Source organism: Anguilla anguilla, chromosome 3, assembly GCF_013347855.1.
Source record: "Anguilla anguilla isolate fAngAng1 chromosome 3, fAngAng1.pri, whole genome shotgun sequence".
NCBI lineage: Eukaryota > Metazoa > Chordata > Actinopteri > Anguilliformes > Anguillidae > Anguilla > Anguilla anguilla.
In genome coordinates, this window is record NC_049203.1 from 71564423 (window position 1) to 71585339 (window position 20917).

The 20917-nt window shown below is 47.4% G+C and overlaps 1 protein-coding gene across 7 annotated transcripts in view; it reads left to right on the top strand.

Moving 5' to 3' along the window:
* Positions 1-20917, top strand: part of LOC118223116 (mitogen-activated protein kinase kinase kinase kinase 4-like) — a 62867-nt gene that overhangs the window by 5196 nt on the left and 36754 nt on the right. For all 7 annotated transcript variants that reach the window (XM_035409279.1, XM_035409275.1, XM_035409273.1 and 4 more), the window contains exons 3-9: positions 13338-13394; positions 14908-15033; positions 15365-15475; positions 15616-15706; positions 16851-16981; positions 17896-17950; positions 18222-18300. In XM_035409279.1, coding sequence (XP_035265170.1) covers positions 13338-13394; positions 14908-15033; positions 15365-15475; positions 15616-15706; positions 16851-16981; positions 17896-17950; positions 18222-18300 — 650 coding nt within the window. The remainder of the gene's footprint in view (positions 1-13337; positions 13395-14907; positions 15034-15364; positions 15476-15615; positions 15707-16850; positions 16982-17895; positions 17951-18221; positions 18301-20917) is intronic.

Sequence of the window (20917 nt, forward strand, 5' to 3'; positions counted from 1 at the left end):
ACAGATATATCTGGATTGGGGAAAATTCCACCAAAACACAAAGTCCCGAAAGAAAACCGCATTCCTGGACATGATTAATAGCCACACATAGAGGGCGCTACTGAGCTCCCGCTGTTTTACTATTTGAACTGTTTTTACCGTTTTTATTTTATTTTATATATCATTCTTATAGTTTTATTTTCTCGCAGTGTTTTATTGTTTTACTGTTTTATACTTTTATATTGTCTGCTCTCGCTGGATTTATCCATTTCTGGAACAGTGGAAATGTCCATTATAACCTATGCCGTGTCTGGATACAAACTTTTAAAGACAAAGAAAAAAGCAGCAGCGGGATCGAGTTGCGGAGACCCCGGGATAGCGGTGGGGTGAAGCCGACACCTGCGTAAATCGAGGCCGCCGCTGGCTTGCTACCTGAGAGAGTCACTGGATATATAATCTTAATAGGGTAAATAAAGCACTCTTACCCACTTTGTCTCCACTCACCTCTCTGCTGGCTTGTGAGGGGTGTCGCCACCGTGATCAGAAAATCGCCAAATTGGATGGAAGAATATCAGTGCTTCACCAGATGAAGGATGACGAGCTCCTCCTCGACTCGATGATTGCCCCGGGCCCTGCAACCGCCGCCACTGCTGGAGTACTGGATAGCACTGTGCCTTGGTTCCACTTAATTCCACTGCCCCATGTCTTGAGGCTGCCCCTATCCAGTCCCGCGACTTACGGTCCCACCTGGACACTGGACCGAAAGTTTTGGTTAGCTGAACGCCCAGCCAAGTGGTGCCCTGGTCCATGGTCTCTGGGGGAAAGCGTAGTGGTAACCGCCTCTCTCACCCAACTTCACCAGAACACATCCCGCTGGCAAACAGATTTAACATCTTGGACTTGCAGGAGTTCCCCTCTTTGGCTGGCCAGACCCAACGTTCCCTTCCTTCCGCTCCTGGCGCTAATCTGTCTGTAGCCAGGCTAACTCCACCGTCCACAGTTCATCGCTCCGAGCTGTGAAAATGCACCCGACCCCTAAGCCCAGTGTTGTCCACCGCCCATGGTCCATCGCTCCGAGCCACTAGCTCGACCTCCTGGTCACAAAGCTAGGGCTACGGATAGCCCCCCGGGTCCATCCACCACCGGAGACTCTCAGTCCTCCACCCGTCAGTGGTCCCGGTCCTCGGGCTGATCCTACGACGGTCATCATCGGGGACTCCATTATTAGGAATGTAAAAACACAGTCCTCCACAACTCTCTGTTGGTCCTGCGCCACTGTCAGCGATATCTCTGCTACAATCTGTGACGTACTGAAATCACACCCCTCAGTGAACACACTAGTAGTTCATACGAGTACGAATGATATTCTGTGGAAACAGTCGGAAATTTTAAAACGTTTTTTTTAAAAAAACGTTAAAAATTTTTATCTAGCTCTTTGATATTTTAAGAGTTTAGAGTGAGATCCTTCATCTCCGGACCTGTCCCTACCCTCGGCCACGGGATGGGGCGTTTCTCCAGGCTTTTGAGCCTCCACACATGGCTTTCCATTGTTTGCCGGGAGCGCGGTGCTGTTTTTATTGACAATTTTAATCTTCTATGGGAGCGCAATGACTCTTTTAAACACAATGGCATTCATCTTTATTTTTGAGGATCACAGCTACTCTCTTCGAACATTCATCACACCATTTTACACCTCACGGACAATCAGCATGCCACTGACCAGCTTGGGTCATCATCCACCTCCTCACGTGATTGACTACTTTCCTCTCATGAGCCAGGTACATTCTCTACTACCTCTCATATAACTGCTAGCTCCCCCTGCAGTAAGCCTAAGCATAGTGACACCCCAAGCTCTTATTCAATAATTCCTGTCATAATCACTACCAGACATAACACCAAACGAACTTATGGCGTGAATTTTAACAATCTCAGATCTCTATGCACACATAAACCACCAGCTGCTAATCCTCCCCTGTAGAGAACTTTTCCAGTGTCCTTGAATATGGCACTTTTGAATGTTAGATCTCTTTTAGACAAGACATTTTTTATTAGTGACCTGATTTTAGATAATAATATCGATTGCATGTTTTTAACTGAGACATGGGTTAGTAGGGATGGATCAGCTACTTTTATTGAAGCCTCACCATCAAACTACAATTTTTCATACTCCTCCAGGAAAGGTAAAAACGTTGGGGGTACAGCAACCATCCTCTCAGCGTCACTTGGTTTAAAAGACATTACATTTGATGAATACACACATGAATACACATATCACTCCATTATTTTTAGCAGCCCTCCTATACTGTGTATGATAGTTTACAGGCCACCCAAGCGATACTCTTCTTTTATTTCAGATTTTTCAGAAGTACTCTCTATTATACACACCAATTATGACAGAATTATTATTTTAAGTGATTTTAACTTGCACATGGACAATCAATCAGTCTCTTTTGCTTTGGAATTTTTAAATTTGTTGAATAGTATGAATTTTATCCAACATGTTACTCAGCCTACTCATAACAAAGGCCACATGTTAGATCTTGTAATAACCCACAGCCTGTCTGCTAATATATCTTCAGTTGTGGATATAGGCATCACTGATCATTTCTGTATCTTTTTTACTGTCACTACAACAGGATATTCCAGAACGAACAAATCATTTTCATTTTTATTCCTATTTGGACAAAGAGACAGACTTGTTTCTTTGAGTGTCAAAGACACTGAGGACGGCTTAGGCCGAAACATGTCTGTCTCTTTGTCCAAATAGGAATAAAAATAAAAATGATTTTGTTGTGTAGACATTCATAATCTATATCTATTCATTAAGAGTGCGGGCTCCCGTCTTTCCTTTCGATCATTATCTGTGAGAAGCCAATGCACCATTTATTTGTTATATAGTTTGTTAAAAACTTCTTTGAGCGCATGGGTTGGTAATTCTTTTTTTGTCCAATATGGATATGAAAAAACTTTCTATATTAGTACTACTTGACTTAAGCGCTGCCTTTGATACAATAGATCACTCAATTCTTCTAGGTAGACTTCACAGTCTGATTGGCCTCTCTAGTACTGTTTTTAACTGGTTCAAATCTTATCTTAACGGTAGAGAATTTTTTGTAAGCATGGATGAATGTTCTTCTAAAAGCTATAAAATGAATTGTGGTGTTCCCCAAGGTTCAATTTTAGGTCCTACACTCTTAAACCTTTACATGCTGCCACTTGGAAACGTCATCAGGGTTAGGGTTAGGGTTAGGGTTTAGGGTTTAGGTTCAATTTTAGGTCCTACACTCTTAAACCTTTACATGCTGCCACTTGGAAACGTCATCAGGAGGCACGGCATAAATTTCCATAGCGATGATGATGACATACAGCTTTACATTGCCGTGTCTCCTGATGACTCAGGGGCAATAGATGCCCTTTTTAACTGCATTTTAGATATCAAGTTATGGATGGCAGAGAATTTTCTACAGCTCAACCAGGACAAAACTAAAGTCTTGGTTATTAGTACTGAAGCTCAGAGAGACAAACTCAATGTGAAACTGCAAGCACTGGCATTAAACCTCTGTAACAAGTAAAAAACCTAGGAGTTATCTTTGATTCAAATTTTAGTTTTGTACCTCACCTTAAACATAACTAAGAATGCATTCTACCATCTTAAGAACATTGCCAGAGTGTGACCATTTCTCACTCAAGCCAATACAGAGACATTAATCTCTTCCCCACGCTGCCGGCGGGGCTCTTGCCCCAACCCTCGAGAGTGCTTCGAGAGTCGTCTGGCCTCCCCCACCTCTGCGGTCCAGCCCCTCTTTCGTCATTGCCTCCACCCTGCCCACATTTGTCGCCACCTGCTGTTCCCCATCACCGCCACCCGGCCCCACCCATCATCTGAGCCACATCACAAATCTTATGAAACTGACTGACGTGCTGGTCACCAGTCGGCACCCTGAGCCGACCAGAGGAGGATGGGTTTCCCCCTTGAGCCTGGTTCCTTCCATGGTTTCTTCCCATCTGCCACAGGGAGTTTTTCCTTGCCACTGTTGCGTTAGGCTTGCTCCTGTGGTGGTTTAGGCCAGGGTTGTCTGTAAAGCGTATTGTGACAACTGCTGTAAAATACGCTATACAAATAAAATTTGATAAAATTTGATTGATAATGCACGCCTTTATTACCTGCAGGATTGACTATTGTAATGCCCTAATTTCTGGTCTCCCTAAAAAGAATATAGCTCAATTACAATTACTGCAAAACTCAGCTGCACGTGTGTTGAATAGGACCAGAAAGAGAGCACACATTACACCAATTTTAAAGTCTCTGCACTGGCTACCTGTTTGCTTCAGAATTGATTGAATGTGGTCAGTGCTGATTTGTCCCTGTGAGTGTGCAGAGTGAATGTGGTCAGTGCTGATTTGTCCCTGTAAGTGTTCAGAGTCAATGTGGTCAGTGCTGATTTGTCCCTGTAAGTGTTCAGAGTCAATGTGGTCAGTGCTGATTTGTCCCTGTGAGTGTGCAGAGTGAATGTGGTCAGTGCTGATTTGTCCCTGTAAGTGTTCAGAGTCAATGTGGTCAGTGCTGATTTTCCCTGTGAGTGTGCACTGTGAATGTGGTCAGTGCTGATCTTCTGTCTGGCTGTTATGAGGCCCGCTGCGTTCCAGTCTGTACTCTGCACACACAGCTGGTCAGTCACCGTGAAGCTGATTATATTTGTTTTTATCACAAATGCCTTGGATACTGAAGCCGTCAGTCACCTGATGAGAACCCAGGCCTGTGATTGGACTAAGCTGAGTTACTTTACTTGTAACTGGGCAGACTGTTAAATCCTTTAAGAATGGCTGCAGAGCATACACACTCAGAAACATACACACACACACAACAACCTACACACACACACACTCACAAAACAACAAACACACACACTTACAGAACAACATACACACACACATGCACACACACACACACACACACAGAGAATGACATTCACACAGATATTCTCTATAACACATACAGGCACACACCCACATACACACAGAGATACTGGCTCTCTGTGAGTCAGTACCTACCTCAGCTAATGCAGGATAGAGGACTGAGACTCAGAATGAAGGGCCCTCAGCCTGTCAGTTATCGCTTCCTCCGGCAGTGATAGCAGTGCTGAAGCCAATTTTATCAGCAGTAGATGCAGAAACAGTGTTAACTGAATTAAAACCATGTGTATGTTTTGATGTTCATTTGGGGTGGTCCTGTCTGAGTGTGTGGCCGGGAATGTGTGTGTTTAAGACTTGGAATTGTACGTCCTCTAAATTCCTCCTGCACAACTACTATACACACTAAACATGCAAAACGCATTCAACACACAACTACTGTACACACTAAACATGCAAAACGCATTCAACACACAACTACTGTACACACTAAACATGCAAAACGCATTCAACACACAACTACTGTACACACTAAACATGCAAAACGCATTCAACACACAACTACTGTACACACTAAACATGCAAAACGCATTCAACACACAACTACTGTACACACTAAACATGCAAAACGCATTCAACACACAACTACTGTACACAGTAAACATGTAAAACGCATTCAACACTCAACTACTGTACACACTAAACATGCAAAACGCATTCAACACACAACTACTGTACACACTAAACATGCAAAACGCATTCAACACACAACTACTGTACACACTAAACATGCAAAACGCATTCAACACACAACTACTGTACACACTAAACATGCAAAACGCATTCAACACACAACTACTGTACACAGTAAACATGCAAAACGCATTCAACACTCAACTACTGTACACACTAAACATGCAAAACGCATTCAACACACAACTACTGTACACACTAAACATGCAAAACGCATTCAACACACAACTACTGTACACACTAAACATGCAAAACGCATTCAACACACAACACACAACTACTGTACACACTAAACATGCAAAATACATTCAGCACACAACTACTACACACACTGAACATGTGAAAGGCATTCAGCACTCAGTGCTTTGAGGTAAAGGGGAAATTACTGCTTTTCAGACTGCAGAATGAAGGCTGACGATTTATTCGCTTTTCTGTTTGGGTGGCAATGCTGCTGGTTTCTGATTGGCTATGCTTGTGTTTTCTGTGCTTGTGATTTCTCTGTGCTTGTGATTTTTCTGTGCTTGTTTTTTCAGTGTGCTTGTGATTTCTCTGTGCTTGTGATTTTTCTGTGCTTGTTTTTTCAGTGTGCTTGTGATTTTTACATTACATTACAGGCATTTGGCAGACGCTCTTATCCAGAGCGACGTACAACAAAGTGTATAACCATAACCAGGAACAAGTATGACAAAACCCCTAGAGAGAAGTACCGGTCCAAGTACAGGGAACAACCGCATAGTTCAACTTGGACCCTGATGGTTAAACTGATTAACACTAACAACGAGAACGGCAACAACGCAATCTATGGAAAAATAAAAATAAAATAAATAAAAATACAAGTAATCGTTAAGACAGTGATTTCTCTGTGCTTGTGTTTTCTCAGCACTCTGCCCTGCTGTTTCTCTTTCTGGGTGTGTTTAGTGCCATGTTGAAGACAGGGTGAGGGTAAGGGTTTGGTAGTTTGTGCCCCGGGCCGGCCCTCAGACGTGGGGAAACGTGACATTGGACACACGTGTGCTTATGAACACGCTCACATACAGAAACAAATACACACATGGATGCTCACACCAAAGATGCATAATAACACTAAAACATCATATCTTATCATGTATGTGTAAAACAGACATTTAAATTTTAGTGAAGTTCATTTTAACAGGAGCTACTTTATTAAATATGAGAATATGAGCATGATGTTATAAAAAGCAATTTTTCCCCCCTGTTTCGCTGAGCAACCACCCTGGGACTACTTCGTGGACCCCTAGGGGCCCTGCTCCCCTTTTTGGGAGCCCCTGTCCTCAATAACTGAAGTGCTATTTTCTGTGCTGGGCTGTACATATGGAGGCAGTTTGGATGAAGCCATGGCACAGTCGGGCGTGGTCAGGGTTAAATGCTTATCTCTGAGGACAGAGGGCTGTTTTAACGGGAGGCACAAGAAGTGGGATTGTAGGTGAGAGGGATGGTGGGATGGTAGGTGAGTGGGATGGTGGGTGAATGGGATTGTAGGTGAGTGGGATGGTGGGATTGTGGGTGAGTGGGATGGTGGGATTGTAGGTGAGTGGGACGGTGGGTGAATGGGATTGTGGGTGAGTGGGATGGTGGGATTGTGGGTGAGTGGGATGGTGGGATTGTAGGTGAGTGGGATGGTGGGTGAATGGGATTGTGGGTGAGTGGGATGGTGGGTGAATGGGATTGTGGGTGAGTGGGATTGTGGGATGGTGGGATTGTAGGTGAGTGGGATGGTGGGATTGTGGGTGAGTGGGATGGTGGGATTGTAGGTGAGTAGGATGGTAGAATTGTAGGTGAGTGGGATGGTGGGATTGTAGGTGAGTGGGATGGTGGGATTGTGGGTGAGTGGGGTGGTGGGATTGTGGGTGAGTGGGATGGTGGGATTGTGGGTGAGTGGGATGGTGGTAGAGGAATGGATATGGTGGAGGAGGAGAGGAATGGGTGTGATGGAGGAGGTGAGGGATGGATGTGCTGGAGGAGGAGAGGGATGGATATGGTGGAGGAAGAGAGGGATGGATGTAATGGAGGCGGAGAGGAATGGATGTGGTGGAGGTGGGGAGGAATGGATGTGGTGGAGGAGGAGAGGAATGGATGTGGTGGAGGAGGAGAGGGATGGATGTGCCGGGGGAAGGGAGGGACGGATGTGGCAGGGGAGGAGTGGACTGAGAGAGCAAGAAATGCCTGTGTCTCCTCTGCACATCTCCTTGCTCTAGTTCAGTTACCATGGTGATGCAATCTTTGCGCTCTGCTGTGCAATGCATTTGATCTCTCAGGGGCAAAAAAAGGCTATGTGCTCTCGTCCCCTTTCTCCCATTTCCCTCCCTCCCCTCCTTCCCTCTCTGTCCCCCTGCTTCCCTGTCTCCTACCCTTCTTCCCTCTCTTCATCCTCTTTCCCTGTTGTTCTGTGAGGCTGCTGTTCTGTGAGGCTGTTCTGTGTGAGGCTGTTCTCTGAGGCTGTTCTGTCTGAGGCTAGTGTACTGTGAGGCTGTTCTGTGAGGCTGTTCTGTATGAGGCTGCTGTTCTATTAGGCTGTTCTGTGTGAGGCTGTTTTTTGTGAGGCTGTTCTTTGTGAGGCTGTTCTGTGAGTGGAGTGGAGTTTATTTCCTCTCTCTTCTGGACTCTTCCAGTGAAAATTATTTATTTTGGCAAGCCCTGTCCAGGGTACTGGTCTGGGCCCAGCGTGCTGTGATATCCACACCGGTAATGACCTCCATCACTTTCCTTTGGATGCTGTACCAGCAGTGGAAGGTTGTAGCTTTATTTAGTTATTTCTCATTTGTCACATTTTCTCTAATCCTGGTCGTGTTCGCTCTACGTATTTGGGCCCGTGCCGTTTGCATGGCTGCTCTGTCTGAAGCGGCACACCCAGCTGCTGCAGTTTGCATTCTGCAGACTGCGCTGCACCAGAGGACCGTGCAGCTGGGGCAGCTGGAGCAGACGGCCTTGGTGCAGCCTGATCAGAGGAGCTGCTCTGTGTGGTGAGGCCAGTGTGCCAGATTTTTTTGAAAGATAAATTTTGGTGATCATCTTTAAAAACTTAATGTTCCTGGTTCGTATCAGTAACTAGCCCTGGAGCAGAACACACGTTGTACTGTCAATGTTGGGGTTTGATCCTGGGATAGTATTCTCTGTCATGGACATATGGGTTGAGGGGCTTTTCTCTTTGCTGATATGCGGTATGGTGTTTATGGGGCCTTAAAGATGTGATCTGTCTGAAATGGTGGCATACTGTCGGGGGGTATGGGAACCCTGAGTGCAGGTATTTACAGAAGCAGATGCCAGCCATGGGGCGGGAGTGGCCTGTAATGAGTGCATTTATTGGGGGGGGGTGGGGGGGGGTGTTAGGGTTAGGGTGCTTTAGAGATGGCGGTGGAGTAGAGAGTGTTGCTATGCTGGGGGGGTGGGGGGGGTTAGGGTGCTTTAGAGATGGCGGTGGAGTAGAGAGTGTTGCTATGCTGGGGGGGTGGGTAGGAAGGGTTAGGGTTAGGGTGCTTTCGAGATGGCGGTGGAGTAGAGAGTGTTGCTATGCTGGGGGGGGGTGGGGGGTGGGGGGTTAGGGTGCTTTCGAGATGGCGGTGGAGTAGAGAGTGTTGCTGTGCTGGGGGGGTGGGTGGGGGGGGTTAGGGTTAGGGTGCTTTCGAGATGGCGGTGGAGTAGAGAGTGTTGCTATGCTGGGGGGGTGGGGGGGGTTAGGGTGCTTTAGAGATGGCGGTGGAGTAGAGAGTGTTGCTATGCTGGGGGGGGGGTGGGGGGTGGGGGGTTAGGGTGCTTTCGAGATGGCGGTGGAGTAGAGAGTGTTGCTGTGCTGGGGGGGTGGGGGGGGGGGGTTAGGGTTAGGGTGCTTTCGAGATGGCGGTGGAGTAGAGAGTGTTGCTATGCTGGGGGGGGTGGCGGGGGTTAGGGTGCTTTAGAGATGGCGGTGGAGTAGAGAGTTGCTGTGCTGGGGGGGTGGGTGGGGGGGGTTAGGGTTAGGGTGCTTTCGAGATGGCGGTGGAGTAGAGAGTGTTGCTATGCTGGGGGGGTGGCGGGGGTTAGGGTGCTTTAGAGATGGCGGTGGAGTAGAGTGTTGCTGTGCAGGGGGGGGTGGGGGGTGGGGGGTGGGGGGGTTAGGGTGCTTTAGAGATGGCGGTGGAGTAGAGAGTGTTGCTGTGCTGGGGGGGTGGGGGGGGGGTTAGGGTTAGGGTGCTTTAGAGATGGCGGTGGAGTAGAGAGTGTTGCTATGCTGGGGGGTGGGGGGGGGTTAGGGTGCTTTAGAGATGGCAGTGGAGTAGAGAGTGTTGCTATGCTGGGGGGGTGGGGGGGGTTAGGGTGCTTTAGAGATGGCGGTGGTGTAGAGAGTGTTGCTGTGCTGGGGGGGTGGGGGGGGTTAGGGTGCTTTAGAGATGGCGGTGGTGTAGAGAGTGTTGCTATGCTGGGGGGGTGGGGGGGGTTAGGGTGCTTTAGAGATGGCAGTGGTGTAGAGAGTGTTGCTATGCTGGGGGGGTGGGGGGGGTTAGGGTGCTTTAGAGATGGCGGTGGAGTAGAGAGTGTTGCTATGCTGGGGGGGTGGGGGGGGTTAGGGTGCTTTCGAGATGGCGGTGGAGTAGAGAGTGTTGCTATGCTGGGGGGGTGTGGGGGGTTAGGGTGCTTTCGAGATGGCGGTGGAGTAGAGAGTGTTGCTGTGCTGGGGGGGTGGGGGGGGGGTTAGGGTGCTTTCGAGATGGCGGTGGAGTAGAGAGTGTTGCTGTGCTGGGGGGGTGGGGGGGGTTAGGGTGCTTTCGAGATGGCAGTGGTGTAGAGAGTGTTGCTATGCTGGGGGGGTGGGGGGGGATTTAGGGTGCTTTAGAGATGGCGGTGGAGTAGAGAGTGTTGCTGTGTCACTCCCTTGCGGTTTCTCCTGGTCTGCTGTGCTACAGAGAGAGAAGGAAACAGGAAGTTTTAACACACCTCTCTTGTGTTTTCCTTTTGAAGAGAGCCAAGCCACGCCCACAGCAGTCTCACTCAAATTGTGACCTAGTGATCTGGATTAGTAATCTCCTGTGTGTGTGCCACCTTCCCCACCGACATTCTAGAACATCCTGTTACTCATTTTATTTCACTAACATCCAGTATAACTCCTCAATGTGACAGTTTAGAACAGTTCTGTACATACAATAAATTTTATCTAATTTAACTTCTGACGGGATGGGTTCCTGGAGTGGTAATGAGCGGTTTGGGGCCTACATTATGCACATTTGCATGTTTACTTTGTTCTCCGTGTATCACTCATTCCCATCCAAACTGGAGGGTAGATCCTGTTCTACCAGGTCCTGATGTGTCACTGCTTCAAGCCTTTTTTTAACATGGAAAAATAAACGTGAATCTTCCTCTCTGTGTGTGTTACCCCCCCCCCCCCCAAACTGTGCCCTGGCCTTAACCCCCCCCCCCCCCCCCCACCCCACTGTGCTCTGGCCTTAAACCCCCCCCCCCCCCCCCCCCCCCCCTTGTCACAGCAGATCCCTCCAGTGATGTAGACAGCACCATATCCCCACATAAAAATTAAAAATGAAATAAAAATCATAAAGAGGAAGAGGAGGTCGGAACTCAAACTGCAGCGTGTTGGGGTTTTTGTGCCGACTGAATGGAAGTAGATGGTTTCACAGCTGGAACAGTGACCCGTGAATGTCTTTCTGGGCATGTGGGGGGCGGGGGGTGGGAGGGTGAGTCATTATGAGGTAATGATGAATCGTCGGATCTGTGCTGTGTTCTAACGCAGTCTGGTGTCCTTCAGATACAACGTGCTGGGTTTGGATCCAGGCTAATTTTCTGTGTATTTAATAAATAGTCCATCATTTGATCAGTACCTGGGCATCGGTACCAGTCCTAACGTTGGGTTACTTTGTTTGGTGAACTGGGTTAAATCTGTGGGGTAAATTAGACGATAATCCTGCTGTACTCCACTCCACTCTCTGAGTTCGCAACAAAGTAAAAACTGGGGTCCTAAAAGTGTTTTTGTGCATCCATGTTCCAACTGAGAGGATCTGCCTGCATGACATTTACATAGAAGCAAATTTTCATTACGGTTCATTATTATATAGAAGCTCATTTACATTGCATTCCACCACTACATAGAAGCAGCTTGCGCAGATTCCATTTTACATTGTTTTTTTTGGCTGGACCGCAACAGCGGAGCCAGTCCTACAAACGCGAATGTCTGTGACTGACTGACTGAGTGAGTGAGTGATGAAGTTACACCATCGGTCGGCCGCGTTATGAAATTACACCATTGGTTGACTATGTAATCTTAGGGTTGTAGCTAGGTAAGCTGTTTATCTGGACTTAGTTGAGTAGGCACAAGTGCAATAACTATTGCTTGTTTTATTTGCATAGACTGCTTTGTTGCTGTTTTTGTTGTGTCAATCAGATTAACCTACAGGGTCCAAGTTAAACTACGTGGTCGTTCCCTGCACTTGGAACTGTACTTCCCTCTAGGGTTTTCAACACACTTGTTCCTGGTTATGGTTATACACTTTGTTGTACATCGCTCTGGATAAGAGCGTCTGCCAAATGCCTGTAATGTAATGTAATGTTTGGCCGCGTCACGTGTGTTAGGTCCAGCCAAATAGGCCTACTAGGTTTTAACCTGGTCTTGTTACTATAGCAATTCAGGTTCAATATTTTACTCAATGGTGCAATAGTGCCCCAGCTAGGAATCAAACCTACAACCTTTCAGTTATGAAAATCTGTTCCCACACTGCGCCCCCTGGTGCCTCGACTGAGTAATACATGTCAGAATTGAACCGAAGCTGTAAGAGCTGAGCCAGTAATGTGAGAATGATTGAGGTCACAGAGAGAGGCTGTGCTTGACAGCTCCCCCTAGCTGACATGGTTGGTAGCACTGGGGTATATCTGGTCTTTTGGAATGTTCTGCCGTCTTTTGGTTTTTGAATTTTGGATTACATTGGGACAAACAAGCTGTGGTTTGGTATCTTATTTCATTAACTTCTTATGTGAGTCCACGTCTGTAAGCTTTGTTAATTGTTTTAAGGTAGTTGACCCTTACCTTTAGATTGGAGGTGAATACTTGTTGTAATTTTTTTAAATTTTCTGCTTGTGAATTGTACATTTTGATGAAGGTTGATCCAACAGTTTGGTCTACTATCAACAAATTATGCAATTTTATAGATATTTTTTAGAATAATTACCAGATGAAATCAAATAAATATATTTCATATGTTGGATAAGTGACTGGTCTTAACTGTTGATGCACTTGCACTTGCACTGACCGAATGTCAGTATTCAGAGTGCTGAACGTCATACAAGGGTTTTGATGGTTAAAACTGCTGGGTTTTGAAAATGAAACATATTTTACATAATCTTCTCCTTGTTGACAGTTTATTTGAAACAAGTTGTTTCACATTTCACTCGTTTATATTTGTAGTGGAGTGTGTGTATCTTGGGGGTGCCTGTTGTGTGCTTTTATAATTAAGTGAACACTTATACAGTTGTGACATACTGTAGTCAATTTATTTTAATATGCATTTTGTGTTTAATCTGCATGTGGTTTATGCAACAATGGTTGAGTGACAAGTGCTGTATTTAATTTATTTTGTGGCATTTGCTTGCATTGTAAAACTCAAAATAACTCTTAATGCTTATATAATCTGTGAGCGGTTTTGATCAGTTTTCAGGCGTTATAGCTGGACTAACGCCCCCCTGTTTTCTCCCTGCAGGGGCGACATGTCAAAACCGGGCAGCTGGCCGCCATCAAGGTCATGGATGTCACAGAGGTAACGGCCCCTTTACCCAGAATGCATTGCTGTGGGCATGATAGAAGGAGCTGGATTGCTTAGTATGTTTGGTGATCTGAACCTGAAGTTCTAGAGAAATGTGTCTTTGTGCTCTCTTTCCTCAGAACAATTCTCAGAAAAAAACATTCTCCTGTGTTTGTTCTAGAATACTAGAATAAAAAAACATTTGTACATGTACATGCAGCACATAATATTAAAATGAGTTTCCAGTGCAATCTGTAAGTATTTGGGTGGTGACACAGTTTTTATTGTATTGGCTCTAACACTTTGTATTTTACATTACATTACAGGCATTTAGCACACGCTCTTATCCAGAGCGACTTACTTAACTTTTTACATAGCATTTACATCCATTTATACAGCTGGATATATACTGAAGCAATGTAGGTTAAGTACCCATTTTACTACACTGCCGCAATTTGAAATGAAACAGTATATATATGACTATGAAGTTATGTTGCAGACTGTCAGCTTTAATTTGAGTGTATTATGTGTATTATATTTTATACTTCTGTTGTTTTCCCATCTTCGGGGAACAAAAGTAATTGGACAGTGGACTGCTCGGCTGTTTCTTGGTCTGCTGCGTTTTGTTGCATCATTAGTTCATGCACATTAAAGCTAATGAAAGGTCTGGAGTTGATTCCAGGTGTGGAATTTGCATGTGGAGTCTGTTGTTGTTGTCTCCCAACATGAAGACCAAAGAAGCATCAATGCCAGTAAAGCAGGCCATCATGAGGCTGAGAAATTGGGCCTCATCTTTTACGAGTGCTTCTTGAGCACCTCTGCAATGTGTTAGCAGCCCTTTCTGTTGGTTATTACACATTATGCAGCAGCAAGAAGCTCAAATTTGGCCTTTTCAGAAACAACCGGCCTGCCGTCTGCCTGTGTGCAAGTGGAACTAATTTACTTGCTCAAAATCAGGGCTACGCTCAACTCCATATTGAGGCAAAAGTTGAATTTTAATTTCTTTAAAAAAACAAAACCGAGGGCCAGAATGGAAAGAAAACAGCTGCACTTAATCTCACATTTGTAAGTATTTTTTAAATGAGGTTTAAGATTTGGCCTAAATTTAGGAATTAGTCTTTTTTATTATTACAGCAAATTTTTCAGGCTTCCATACTTATGTAGTCATATACAGACTGTTTGAACGCAAGCCATGTAACTGAGGCAGATGGCCATGAAATGTATTCCTTGTGATGTGGTTAACTTGGTTCCAGTTTGTTCTCATTACTCTAAATGTCTGTGCGTTTCACAGTGCAGTCAGTGGTTAACAGCACAGAGCAGGGGGAAGCTCTACTGGTCAATAAGCCCCAAACTAATGGCTCATTAGAGACTGGAGCATAAACCATGTTAGAATATTAATCACTTTTGTTCTTCATGAAATAATGCCCTCATGTACCGGGCTAAAGATCCTACCTCCCTGTCTCTTATGTGTGTTCTACATGTACCGAGCTAATGATCCTGCCTCCCTGTCTTTTATATGTGTTTTTAGGATGAAGAGGAGGAAATTAAATTGGAGATTAATATGCTGAAGAAGTATTCACATCACAGAAACATTGCTACATACTACGGTGCTTTCATCAAGAAGAGCCCCCCAGGACACGATGACCAGCTATGGGTGAGTGAACCCCTACCCCCCAATAAGACATACACACTCTCTCTCTCTCTCTCTCACACACACACACACACACACACTGTTCTTGTGTGAGTGTGCACAGCTGTACATAAACTTGTCGGTAATTGTCTAGTTAACACTCTGTCCCTCCCTGTCCCTCTCCCTCTCTCCCTCTCTCTCCCACCTCCCCCCTCCCCTCTCCCTCTCTCTCCCCTCTCCCCCTCTCTCCCACCCCCTCCCCTCTCTCTCCCCCACACCTCCCTCCTCTCTCTCTCTCTACCACCCGCCCCTCTCTCTCTCTCTCTCTCTCCCTCTCTCTTCCACCCCCCTGTAGTTGGTGATGGAGTTCTGTGGAGCTGGTTCCATCACAGATCTGGTGAAGAACACTAAGGGGAACACGCTGAAGGAGGACTGGATCGCCTACATCTCTAGAGAGATCCTGCGTGTGAGCGCCGTCTCGTTCCTAATCTCTCTTCTCTCTCTTATGCTTCTCTTCCCTCCCCACTTCTCTCTTCCTTCTCTTCCTTCCCCACTTCTCTCTCTCTCTCTTCTATCTGATTTCTCCTTTCTCTTCTCCCTCCTCAGGGGCTGGCCCACCTGCACGCTCACCATGTCATCCACCGAGACATCAAGGGTCAAAACGTGTTGCTGACCGAGAATGCCGAGGTCAAGCTGGGTGAGTCTCTGCCCTTCCCAACAGCCATGCCCACCCTGACCTCACTGTCATACAGTTAAACCAGAATGCAGAGCCATGCCCACCCTGACCTCACTGTCATACAGTTAAACCAGAATGCAGAGCCATGCCCACCCTGACCTCACTGTCATACAGTTAAACCAGAATGCAGAGCCATGCCCACCCTGACCTCACTGTCATACAGTTAAACCAGAATGCAGAGCCATGCCCACCCTGACCTCACTGTCATACAGTTAAACCAGAATTCAGAGCCATGCCCACCCTGACCTCACTGTCATACAGTTAAACCAGAGTGCAGAGCCATGCCCACCCTGACATCAGTTTCATATGTTAATCTGAATTCACATCCATAAGCACATTACACATTACATCAGTGACTGGCTGAGAGTGACCTGTGGGCGTGGTTTAAGCTGCTGGCTCAGTGACTGGCTGAGAGTGACCTGTGGATGTGGTTTTAGCTGGCTCTGTGACTGGCTAAATGACCTGTGGGCGTGGTTTAGGCTGCTGGCTCAGTGACTGGCTGAAAGTGACCTGTGGGTGTGGTTTAGGCTGCTGGCTCACTGACTGGCTGAGAGTGACCTTTGGGTGTGGTTTAGGCTGCTGGCTCACTGACTGGCTGAGAGTGACCTGTGGGTGTGGTTTAGGCTGCTGGCTCACTGACTGGCTGAGAGTGACCTGTGGGTGTGGTTTAGGCTGCTGGCTCACTGACTGGCTGAGAGTGACCTGTGGGTGTGGTTTAGGCTGCTGGCTCACTGACTGGCTGAGAGTGACCTTTGGGTGTGGTTTAGGCTGCTGGCTCACTGACTGGCTGAGAGTGACCTGTGGGTGTGGTTTAGGCTGCTGGCTCACTGACTGGCTGAGAGTGACCTGTGGGTGTGGTTTAAGGTGCTGGCTCACTGACTGGCTGAGAGTGACCTGTGGGTGTGGTTTAGGCTGCTGGCTCACTGACTGGCTGAGAGTGACCTGTGGGTGTGGTTTAGGCTGCTGGCTCATTGACTGGCTGAGAGTGACCTGTGGGTGTGGTTTAGGCTGCTGGCTCACTGACTGGCTGAGAGTGACCTGTGGGTGTGGTTTAGGCTGCTGGCTCACTGACTGGCTGAGAGTGACCTGTGGGCGTGTCTTGCAGTGGACTTTGGCGTGAGTGCGCAGCTAGACAGGACGGTGGGCAGGAGGAACACCTTCATCGGCACACCCTACTGGATGGCCCCCGAGGTCATCGCCTGTGATGAGAACCCAGACGCCACATATGACTATCGAGTAAGAAACACGCATACACGCATGCACATTGCAGACACACACACACACGCTTCTCCATTACATTACATTTATTTAGCAGACGCTTTTATCCAAAGCGACCTACAAAAGTGAATATCAAGCTCATTGTAACTACAAAACACAGTTTCGATAAGGTACATACTCATTTTGTATAGTTATTCATAGCCAAGAACATTATTCTGACCTAACTTTTGCTAAGTCAAACTACAGAGAAGAACAAGCTTCAACATTAGGATGATAATACAAATTACAATAAGTGCTGGAATGGAGGTAGATGTAACATGAGTGGCATGAAAGGGGACAGGGAGGTAGCTCCGTGAGAGATATGAACTGAAATGGTAAATGGACTGCATTTATATAGCGCTTTTATCCAAAGCGCTTTAAATGGTAAATGGTAAATGGACTGCATTTATATAGCGCTTTTATCCAAAGCGCTTTACAATTGATGCCTCTCATTCGCCAGAGCAGTTAGGGGTTAGGGGTTAGGTGTCTTGCTCAAGGACACTTCGACATGCCCAGGGCGGGGTTTGAACCGGCAACCCTCCGACTGCCAGACAATCGGTCTTACCTCCTGAGCTATGTCGCCGCTTTACAATTGATGTCTCTCATTCACCCATTCACACACACACTCACACACCAACGGTGAAAGGCTGCCATGCAAGGTACCAATCAGCTCGTTGGGAGCAATTAGGGGTTAGGTATCTTGCTCAGGGACACTTCGACATGGCCCAGGGCGGGGGATCGAACCGGCAACCCTCCGACTGCCAGACAACTGCTCTTACCTCCTGAGCTATGTTGTCCCCAAGGTGCTGCATGCACATGCATCTGCCGCTACGCGGTGTCAGCAGCTCTCAGCCTGTGTGTGACGCAGTCTCACCACCACTGCTCTCTTGCAGAGTGACTTGTGGTCGTGTGGAATTACAGCCATTGAAATGGCGGAGGGAGCTCCACGTAAGTAAAGCCCTTTAGTTTGTCTGTTGGTCTGACTCTTTCAGTGCTTTTCCATCTTCTTTCATCCCTCTCTCTTTCTGCTGTCCTCCCTCTGCATACCTTTTATGTCTCCTGTCAGTCCCTCCTCTCAACTCCTCTGTGTTCATTTCCTCAAGTCTTTCCCCAGTTGATGATCAGTGTGCGTTTGATTTGGTCTTTCACCTCTTGATCTGTAAGCATTTGCTCTGGTCTTCTGCCTGCTGATCTGTGTGTGTTTGCTCTTGTCTTCCAGCTCTCTGTGACATGCACCCAATGAGAGCCCTTTTCCTCATTCCCAGAAACCCTCCACCAAGACTCAAGTCTAAGAAGTGGTGAGCGTGTGCTGTGGTTCAGCTACAGCATTACGTTGCATTGCATTACATTAATTAGACTACACTACATTGCATTACATTACATTAGACTACACTACACTACATTAGACTACACTATATTACATTGCATTAGACTACACTACATTACATTACATTAGACTACACTGCACTACATTAGACTACACTACATTACATTAGACTACACTAAATTACATTACATTAGACTACACTACACTACATTAGACTACACTATTACATTACATTAGACTACACTACATTACATTACATTAGACTACACTACACTACATTACATTAGACTACACTACACTACATTACATTACATTCGACTACACTACATTACATTACATTACATTACATTACACTACACTGCACTACATTACATTACGTGACATTGCATTGCCTTGGATGCCAGAGCGGAGTGGTGGAGCTGGAGTGTAGCAGAGCAGAGTGGTGGAGCAGGAGTGTAGCAGAGCAGAGTGGTGGAGCTGGCATGTAGCAGAGCAGAGTGGTGGAGCTGGCATGTAGCAGAGCAGAGTGGTGGAGCAGGAGTGTAGCAGAGCAGAGTGGTGGAGCTGGCATGTAGCAGAGCAGAGTGGTGGAGCAGGAGTGTAGCAGAGCAGAGTGGTGGAGCTGGCATGTAGCAGAGCAGAGTGGTGGAGCAGGAGTGTAGCAGAGCGGAGTGGTGGAGCTGGTGTGTAGCAGAGCGGAGTGGTGGAGCTGGAGTATAGCAGAGCGGAGTGGTGGAGCTGGCGTGTAGCAGAGCGGAGTGGTGGAGCTGGCGTGTAGCAGAGCGGAGTGATGGACCTGGTGTGTAGCAGAGTGGAGTGGTGGAGCTGGAGTGTAGCAGAGCGGAGTGGTGGAGCAGAGTGCAGTGGTGGAGCTGGCGTGTAGTAGAGCGGAGTGGTGGAGCTGGTGTGTAGCAGAGCGGAGTGGTGGAGCTGACGTGTAGCAGAGCGGAGTGATTGACCTGGTGTGTAGCAGAGTGGAGTGGTGGAGCTGGAGCATAGCAGAGTGGAGTGGTGGAGCTGGAGTGTAGCAGAGCGGAGTGGTGTAGCAGAGCGGAGTGGTGGAGCTGGCATGTAGCAGAGCGGAGTGGTGGAGCTGGTGTGTAGCAGAGCGGAGTGGTGGAGCAGAGTGCAGTGGTGGAGCTGGCGTGTAGCAGAGCGGAGTGGTGGAGCTGGAGTATAGCAGAGCGGAGTGGTGGAGCTGGCGTGTAGCAGAGCGGAGTGGTGGAGCTGGAGTATAGCAGAGCGGAGTGGTGGAGCTGGCGTGTAGCAGAGCGGAGTGGTGGAGCTGGAGTGTAGCAGAGCGGAGTTGTGTAGCAGAGCGGAGTGGTGGAGCTGGTGTGTAGCAGAGTGGAGTGGTGGAGCTGGAGTGTAGCAGAGCGGAGTGGTGTAGCAGAGCGGAGTGGTGGAGCTGGTGTGAAGCAGAGCGGAGTGGTGGAGCTGGAGTATAGCAGAGCGGAGTGGTGTAGCAGAGCGGAGTGGTGGAGCTGGTGTGTAGCAGAGTGGAGTGGTGGAGCTGGTGTGGAGCAGAGCGGAGTGGTGGAGCTGGAGTGTAGCAGAGCGGAGTGGTGGAGCTGGCGTGTAGCAGAGCGGAGTGGTGGAGCTGGCATGTAGCAGAGTGGAGTGGTGTAGCAGAGCGGAGTGGTGGAGCTGGTGTGGAGCAGAGCGGAGTGGTGGAGCTGGAGTGTAGCAGAGCGGAGTGGTGGAGCTGGCGTGTAGCAGAGCGGAGTGGTGGAGCTGGTGTGTAGCAGAGCGGAGTGGTGTAGCAGAGCGGAGTGGTGGAGCTGGAGTGTAGCAGAGCAGAGTGGTGGAACAGAGCGGAGTGGTGTAGCAGAGCAGAGTGGTGGAGCTGGAGTGGAGCAGAGCGGAGTGGTGGAGCTGGAGTGTAGCAGAGCGGAGTGGTGGAGCTGGTGTGTAGGGCTGAATCATGTCCTGTAGGTAGGTGGAGGCTGTCCTGTTGGCTGCAGCGTAGGCCAAAGTCAGGAATTTGAACCTGATCATGATAGCGTGTGGTAGCCAGTGGAGTGGCCTCAGCAAAGGAGTGTGAGAACTTCAGAAGGTTGTAGGCAAGTTAGGCAGCCAAGTTTTGGATGACTTGTAGTGACTGTATGGCCCAGGTTGATAGGCTTGCAAGAACGCTGTTGCAGTAACCTAGACATGAGATTACCATGGTTTGAACGAGTAGCTTGGTGGAGTACTTGGTTAGTATATGCTGGAGAGGTTTGATCCTAACAGTGTTACTGTGGTTTTGCTGTGGTTGGTCCACTTGTCTGGTTGCAATTGGTTGAAACTTATAGTTGCACAGCTATGACTGATTGAGACTGCTAGGTTAGTTAAACATAACATAACATAATGACAAGAACAGGCCAGTTAGTCGAAAAATGCACACGATTTTTCTGACTAAATTGTACCTAGTGCTCTGATTACCTACAGGCTAGATTGTATGGCTATTCTTCTATTGTATTCCTATGTGAACCAGCTTGTCTGAATGCGCCAGATTATCTCCTACCTGAGCACCAGGAAGGCAACATACCTTACGGATTCTTTTGCGTGTGAAAGTTGTCAGTGACACTCCACCAGTATCTTGCTTG